General features: G+C 31.6%; 1 protein-coding gene across 1 annotated transcript; it reads right to left on the bottom strand.

Moving 5' to 3' along the window:
• Window positions 1-7,549: 7,549 nt before the first annotated feature.
• Window positions 7,550-8,287, bottom strand: LOC106761548. Its single transcript, XM_014645109.2, has one exon. The coding sequence runs from the start codon at window positions 8,186-8,188 to the stop codon at window positions 7,733-7,735; it is 456 nt and encodes a 151-aa protein (XP_014500595.1). The 5' UTR covers window positions 8,189-8,287; the 3' UTR covers window positions 7,550-7,732.
• Between the last annotated feature and the right edge of the window lie 676 nt (window positions 8,288-8,963).

Raw genomic sequence — 8,963 nt, 5'->3', positions numbered from 1 at the left:
TTAAGCTTATAAAAAATTAACATGCCAGCAGTTATTATTATTATACTAAATATCATAAATACTGTATGTTAATAATATATAAATTAATTCAATTAACATATAAAAAGTTTAATAAAAATAGCAAAAAGTATCTGATAGTAAAAACTATTAAACAGAATATTCATGTTTAGTTTTTAAAAAATAAGTTAATAATTATATTTTAAAAAAATAGTTACCAATTTATAAAGTGTAAAATAAGAATAAAAATTGTGTACAAAATATTATTTTTATATATAGGTATGTATAGATATACATGTATTGATTAAAGTGAATTTAAAAAAAATTAAGTTAAAATTAAATATTTTGTTGATAGTTAAAATTATTTAAAATTTAAAAGGGTTANACTAATTTAATGAAAATAAAATTATGAAACAACAGTATTACAGTTCACTGTGTCTTTAAAATGTAGTAATGAAATCCAATTTTCATTTAAAGGAAAGGCAGTATTACAAAATTGATTACACCTTAAACCACTCTCGATTTATAATAGACAAATAAATAACAATACAATATCACTAACACTGTTAAGCCTCTAATTGATACTACTAATTCAATTGAATAAGTATTTAATCCCTGTTCAGGCACTCAAATGAGGTAAAGCTAATAAAACATAATTTCAAGTGGGGAAGAACTATAACTGTATAACTTAAAACTTGGACACTATGGAAGCATTGAATATTTAAAACTTGGATAGCATCCATGGCGTTTCTTTCTTTCTCCCTCTCGGTCTTCAATGACGCTTGCATGAACAAGAAACGAGAAATCTCATGAGAAAACAATTGTTCTCCATCACCACCAAATATAGAGGAAAGACACTTAAAGAAAGGTATAAGGCATTCAGAATCATTTTGAATTGTTTTATGCATAACAATGAATCTGACAAATCCAAGGCACAATATATAACAAAAGTAGAATTAATATACAAATACATATATTACAGAATTCTACGAAGCACCTCTACCTCGGCTCTATGTTCAGTAGGTCCAGGTCCAGGTTGCAAAAGACCCGTATCTGAAACTTCATGTTAAACAACAGAAAGCAGCATCTTTGTTGCAAAATTTTCAACATCTCCTGATATGTAACTAAGCTAAAAGAGCTTGCTTTTAACCTGTTCAACATAAGCAAGAGCATTCAGTTTCATCATCAATTAACAGTTTAGCAGACTCCATAAAATCTTGTACAACATATACCAACCTAATAGCTTTAGCTCGAATCTCATCCTGTGGGTGGACAACACACTGCCATAGTAAACTAAAATGTACCATTGTCGTTACCAGGTATTGACATACAAATACAAATCTTAATGAGTAGTAAACCACCCCCAAAGAAAATTCCAAGACGATTCTAGACATCTAACTTATTTGTCTACCTTATATGAAATGCCAAGGATTGGAATAACAAGTAAAAATATGATAAAAACTATGTGTTTTCAGAGAAACATGTGTTGAATGACCCACTCCAAAAAAAAAAAAAACAGATAGAAAAATTCATCTTTTGACTGAAACACATAAGCATTAAACAATTAACAAGATCAGTCATTAATCTGTAACTAGTATAATTTTATAAATGGATGTGGAAATTTCTCAAGTAAATAAAACAGTAGAGCATTTCAAGGTAACCTTCAAACCTGTTTTGCAATATGAAACAAATAATATAAAGCAAGACATATTTACAAAAACTTTAGTATTAATTTAACAGTGATTCAATATTCAATTCAACTCACTCTCGACATTAACAAATATCTTCTGTCTAAGCCGATTACCCATTTTACCTTTTTAAAATGAGCATTCATCATCTATGAATTTCCATTTTCTTGCCCATATTAACTACCCAGCAGAAGACCTAACATTACTCTCACCAACTTGGGATTTTATATCCTCCCTTGAAACCGATCATGGAACAACGGAGGAACAATTGTTTCCGAAAAGGTGGAAGAACGATTTTCCAAACGGTGGAACACCGGTTTTCCAAACGGTGCCTCGACAATTTCAAACGGTGGACCTGCGTCGGGATGTGGTCCATCGATTGACAAACGGCAGCACGCTTATGTTTAACGGTGGGATTCCACGCAAGCTTCAAGGATTACTTCACGCAAGTTCTAATCGGCGGCACAACGGCAAAATGTCCTCCGGTAGTCGTTGAACGACGCATTTTTCGCAACTGATGGTGGAAACTCCGTCCACCGTGGCGAGGCTACTTCTCTCTCTAGGGTTTTCGAAACCAAAGCAGCAAAATGCGATTTTGAAATCTGAAAAAACGAAAGACACTCTTCAAATCCCTCCCAATTCATAATTAACGTAATCTTAACTTTTTTTTCCATTTAATACGTGGACCACCCAGAATTTGACACGTACTAATGTCAAAATTTTGTCAAATTCTAGGTGTCAAAATATCATTATCCTTTGTTAAACCCCATCCTCTGTTTTGATTTTTGTGTTTTGAGCCTGTACGGTTTCACTACTTACACTCCATTACCTTTTGGGGTTAGGTTTGTGTTTTACTTTTCACAAACCTTATTCTACTAGTCATGCTTCTAGCTTTTTATTATTTCGCATCCCATACTAACTTTTTATTAAATATAAAAAATAAATGTTTTAAAGTAATAATAAAAACAACGTTTTTTTTTGTAATAAATAATAAAAAACAAGAAAATATATAAAATTAAAAATAATAGTTTTTTTTGGCTTATATATATATAGACACACATATGATAGTTCGCATTATCTAATATCATTTAAAAAATAGTTTGAACACTATGTTCATGTCATTTCAATAGATATAAAAGATTTCAAAATTAAAATTTATCAATATTCAAACAGTTTTTCAACTAAAACTATGTAAATCATGATTTTTCGTATTGAATGAAAATAAATAGAGTTTAATCTTTCTTTTAGGTTCAAAAATTAAAAAAAAAAATATCGTTATCTTTTTTTATAGTTTTATTTATTATTATTTCGAGGGAAGTTTAAATATTTTGAAAGAACATTCATGGACTCTCACTACTTAAATTTTTGTTTTATGTAAGTATGATAATTAATAAAGTTAAGATAATTTCATACAAAGGATCTCAATTCAATACACCTAATAAACATTACTACACAGTAATTCCCTCATTTGAAACACTATATAGAAATCACATGCATAAATATTCAACATTATAGAAGATTACAATCACTATCCAAGCTCAACTCGGTCTCATACACACAGACTTAAGTATTCTTTTGGTCTCAATTTTGTTTAATGTGTGACTCAATTTTTTCATATGCTTAATGTAGTCCTAATTTTGGTAGTTTATGTTTAGTTTATTTATTTTTCATGGTATTGTCTAAATTGTTAATAACATACTATATACGTTGATAATATTTGAATGAGTTGTTCGATTTTTCTTACGTGACCCATCTAGCATAGTGTACATATTGACATATCGTCATCTTCAACCTTCCAACACATCAAAAACCTAGTCATCATCGTCACCCACCACTCACCTCCAACAACTCATTACAACCTTCTTCTCTTTTCACCAGAGCCACCACAATGTTTTCATGCTTTTAGACATCATGTTCATCACATGAATTGTGCCTCGATCAATACCGCGAGCAACCCTTAAATCGTGAAACCCTAAATCCTTTTGAACCATTGATCTCCAAGTACAGATCTCACGAGGTGGATTCACGATTTCAAAATGGATATGAAACTCATACTCATCATTCGGTATCTAAGTCATGGTTTATTGTAGTACGCTTGTGTGAAATCGTTGAAATCAGTGTGTGTTAATTTGTTTCGATGAATTGGTGTTGTTCAATATATTATGGTTTCGTTCAACTATATGTTTTCTATCGATAAAATTGTATTTATTTTCAATTTGATATTTTGGATGATTTTTTTAGATCTAGAAATACCATCGAAAGTACTTATTTTTGGAAAATTTTCTACATTCCAAAATATCCAATCTAAATATAAAAACATTTATGGAAAGGGAATTCTAAAAGGCATTTATGAATCTAAAAATACCGTTTACTGGTTCCAGATTTTGTTTTTACATTATGAAATTTTGGAAGGTATTTTTGGAATAACCATTTTGAAATAAAAAAAATTCCAAAATGTGTATTTAGAAATGTATTTTCAAATCCAAAAACACCTTATAAAACAATCATTCCAAAATAAAAATAAAATTCCAAAACGGAGTGTTTTGCAAGTTATTTCCAAATTTGAAAATGTCTTATGAAACATTTATTCCGAAATATATAAAATGTAAATCTTATATGGAATAATGAATAAATAATGCCTGCACTCTCATTTTTACATTCTATTACTACAAAATTTTTTAATGGTTTTCTAATGGTGTCAAGCAAAAATGCCATTTAAGAAAGAATGACAAATAAAGGTAGATTTTATTGTGCAAATAAATGTAACTAGATAATTGAGAAAATAATAATGAGAGAGTTAGTGCATGTGTTATTATAACCAAATTTTATGATTTCCTGTAGAAATTCTTTATTTATCATTAGTAGTTATCTCTTTGTATTTATACTTTTTATTCTCTTTCTTTCTTCTACATTTACTTTTCATGTTATGTACTTCTTACTTTTCTTATACGTTTATTGTGTATAATTTTGTTCATTTATATTTCTTGCTTTTCATCTTTTAATTTATCGGATGTTTCAATCAAGATATATTGTAATTTATTCGATATTTTAATTTGTTTTTTCAAAGCTCATTCTATTGCCATTGATTTACAAAAAAAATTGCATAACTTCAGACGTTTTTTTTTTCTTTTTCTTTCTTAATTCAATTATAAATTCATATGGAAGCAAATACACTAGTGCAAAAACACTGTTTAACGTCACCTCTTAGACGTCGGTTCCGTGAAAATTCGACGTCTATTGTTGCACGGTGGCATTATCGTAAATAAATTGGAAAACTAGACGTCAGTTTCGATGTCAGGCGACGTCTATGACATCATAGACGTCGCACCTGCCTCAAACTGACGTCCAATTGTCTGAGGTATGTGATAAGACAGTCCATTGACGTCGGTGTTCATGGGGATCGACGTCTACTAGGCTGCAATTAATGTTGCCCATCAAATTCCCAGGAGCTTAGATGTCGGCTAGAAAGGGCACCGACATCTACGTCACTGACAGGAAATCAAACGTCAACCGATTCAGCTTTAGACGTCAAATAGACATCGGATCCCGTGAAAAAGCGTCGTCGACTGGGCTACAATTAATGTTGTTCACCTAATTCCCCAGACAATTAAACGTCACGTAGTCAAACGCCGACGTCTAAGGCCTGTCTGGAAGGCGGGAAGACAAAAATTCTTCAATGTAGACGTCGGGTCTGAGGGGCACCGACGTATAAGTTCCTGTATTTTCACCAAATTCGAGAGTTTTAGACGTCGGCTGTGAGGGGCATCGACGTGAACAACCCTGATAGGAAACCAAAACGTCAATCTTTTCAGCTTCATAGACGTCGGATCCCCTGAAACACAAACGTCTATAGACGTCGGTTTCTGGAACAACTGACGCCCCATTTCATTTTAAATAAACTGTAGACTCTTCTCGCCATTCAGTTTCTGATCTCGTCTTCATCTCTTCTCCTTTTTCTCTGCTTGTCCTCTTCTTTTACTCACTTGCGCACCTCTACTTTTTATGTCTTGCGGCATTGCATTGTCGTTTCTCAATATGTTATTGTCTTCGTCCTCTCCTTTTTCTCTCTTGCATCTCAGGTATGTGTTTTTTTTTAATGCTTACCGTTTAAAATTTCTTTAGTTTTTTATCGATTATCTTGTGGTTCAACTGATTAAAATTTGTTTTCTTTGTGTTGTGTTTTAGTGCAGTTTTGATCCTCTCTTTGGGTAACATAGTGTAACATTCTCCCTTTGCTAGTTTCCTCACAAATAGAGTGGCGATCTTTTGAGTTTTCTACGGCTTCCGACCCAAAGTGGAACTTAGGTCCTTTTCTAATTCTCGTGTCACCGTAATTTTTTTATTTTGCGGTTGAAATGGGAAGTAGTCATGGACCAAGGTTCGGTTTTGGGTTGAATGTCATAGAAGATTCAAAAGACGCAAGCTTTTTTTGTGGGGAAACTAGCGAGAGGAGAATGTTACACAATGCTACCGAAAGTCTGGATCAAAACTGCACTAAAGTACAATGCCCTTGTTAGACGTGGGTTAGTGCACGGTCTGACGTCTATCAGAACATAGACGTCGGTTAGTGTCATTTATAACCTCTATATATTCATGTTGACGTCAGTTTAGGAATAGACGGACGTCTATATAGAGTAAATAGACGTCGGTTTGAGTATAAGCAGACATTTATATAGACGTCGGTGGATATCTTTAACTGACATGTATATAGACTTTGGGTGGATGAATTCCGATGTTACACAGACGTCACCTGTATAAACGTCGGTTGGGAAAATGACGTTAAAAGCCCAAATTAACCGATGTTAAACAGCGTTTTTGCACTAGTGATATCATCTCATTACAAGAAAAATTGAGATTAGGTTCCAATTAAACCCTTTCAAAATGAGTGTGTCTACCTTGCATCAATATAAAAAGCACATCCTCCAAGCAGGAAAGCTAGGATAAAAAAAAAATAGTTTAACACATTAATTTTTTAAATTTATTGACACTATCTTTTTTAATTTTCTACTCTTTTATTTTTTGAAAAAAATAGAAAAATTTCTTTTAGAACTATTTTATCTTTATATTATATGTTAAATTATAAAAATGTGTTAGGATACCATTACAAATTTAAATAAACACCCGATTCAATTCGTAACGTTATCAAAGTGGATCCTTATTAGTTTTTTCTTTCATTTAACACAATACAAAAATAAAATAATTAGTTTATCTTCCTTTCCATTTTCATAATTTACTCCTTTGTAGTGACACTCTAAGGTATAATTTTATACCTTAGACGTAATATTCATCACGCTAAAATTTTATAATTTTCTCTTGTGAATTTATAGTGGGTTTTTCCACTCTAACACTATTATTTTTTCCTCTCCTAACTAATTGTGTCTTGCTCGCCAACATAAATAACTTCCTTTTGGCCAACTGTGCGGTAATTCCCAATATTATCAATAGAAATTACAGTAATTAACTCGATCTGTGTCCTAGAAACACTTATTTTAGATATAATTTAACATATTTAAATTAAAAATTATATTTAATTATCAATCTAAACAAAAAAAAATAGAAACTTCAAAAATATTTTATTTGTTTCAACAAAATAGATTTTAAAAATTTCCTTTAAAACAATCATAACTTTCCTTCATTTTTTCTTTTCTTCCAAAAGTTGGACATGTATCGATTAGAAAAATATTCTTTGACACATCTAATTTTTTTACATTCATTTGATACCCCTATTTTTTTTTTGAAAAAATACAAAATTTAAATTTTTATAACTATTTTACCTTTATATATCTTATGTCAAATGAATGTAAAAGTGTGTCATAATATCATTATTATGTCGATTAAAAGAAATAGAAAGATGAACAAGAGAATGATTGAACAATTACTTTAATTTCCTTTGGTTGTTAATTCAACATCTAGATTCCAAAGAGCTTTCTTTTGCTCATACTGAAAATCTCATCCCATTTTTTTTTTTTTATAAAAACATTTTGAGGGCTACAACATGGATGAATTTACATGTTAACAACATGGAGAGTAATTATTATTAAAAGACATCAATTGCATGGCATGTCTTGCCACAAGGAATTGTAATTATGATCTCCCATGTAGTTGTTTGGGAAGACATAGTGTTCCTCTCCACAAGGGTCAAAACACCAACTCCTATCTTCAAATGGGCATGATGACACCAAATCCATGTCCACCCATAATTCATTTGATGAATTACACCATTCAATCTCTTCCATCTTCCATGATTCACTGCCACACTCTTCCATGTCATTCCTCTCAAATCTTTCTGAACCTGTGGATGATGCTGAATCATCATCATCCTCCATCTTCTTGCTTCCACTTATTTCAGCCTCAAAAGCCCTAATCAAGCTATTCAATCTCTCATCATCACCCTCATCACTTGGTGATGATTCTTCCATCAATGACATCAGAAGAGCACCATTGATTTGCAACCCATCATCCCCCTTGATGAAAGCCAAACCCTCACAAACCTCAGATGCCATTTTTTGTTTCTTGTCTGAGGAAAGATAAACAATAATAGAGAGAGAATTAATGTAGAATATGAATAATAAGAGATAAGAAGGTTTAGATGAATGAATTGAATGAGCCAAAGGGGCTTTATATAGCCACTCAAGAAGGGGACATTGCACCCACCATGAGCCAGACAGCCATGTGAACATGTGCACTCAAGAAAACTATGTTATATTATTGTTTGATCATGCATGTTGCATATCCATATAGCATAGATAAATTAAAAAAAAAAAGTAGTGGCAATAATTAAGAAAATGTGTGTCTATGTGGTCGTGTGCTCTGGCAATAAGGACGGCTTGAAGTAAGCAAGATCTCATGGAAAAGAAAAAGCCATAGAATCTGACCCAAAAACCTCAATTTTTGTGAGTGGGACAAGGAAACATGAAAAGACAAAGCTTTCAGTGGATGAAAATGAAACCTCTACTTGCAATAATAAAGTGGGGAATAGTTTTTTTTGCATAGTATATAGTGAATGGGTTTTGCATAAAGTGGGGAATAGTTTATATCCAATATCTCTTGATGGGTGTCTATGTTTTAGGGCATAATTAAAGAACAACTTCAAAATAGATAAAATAATGCTATTCCTTTTAATAATTCCTTCTATATCTCTTTTATAAAAGAAGTGGATGAAGAAAAATGTTGTGCACTTCACAAAATATAAGATAATAATATTTTGATAACATTGATAATATTTTATCATCATCTACGTATCATTCTGTGTCTAGATTGGTGTTTAAGATTATTATT

Source organism: Vigna radiata, chromosome 5 (genome assembly GCF_000741045.1).
Source record: "Vigna radiata var. radiata cultivar VC1973A chromosome 5, Vradiata_ver6, whole genome shotgun sequence".
NCBI lineage: Eukaryota > Viridiplantae > Streptophyta > Magnoliopsida > Fabales > Fabaceae > Vigna > Vigna radiata.
Note: the sequence above shows the minus strand (reverse complement) of the source record. Positions and strands in the feature narration are given on the sequence as shown.

Excerpts from the sequence above, each read along its gene's own strand:
- LOC106761548 (XM_014645109.2), bottom strand. The coding sequence starts at position 8,188 with ATGGCATCTGAGGTTTGTGAGGGTTTGGCTTTCATCAAGGGGGATGAT.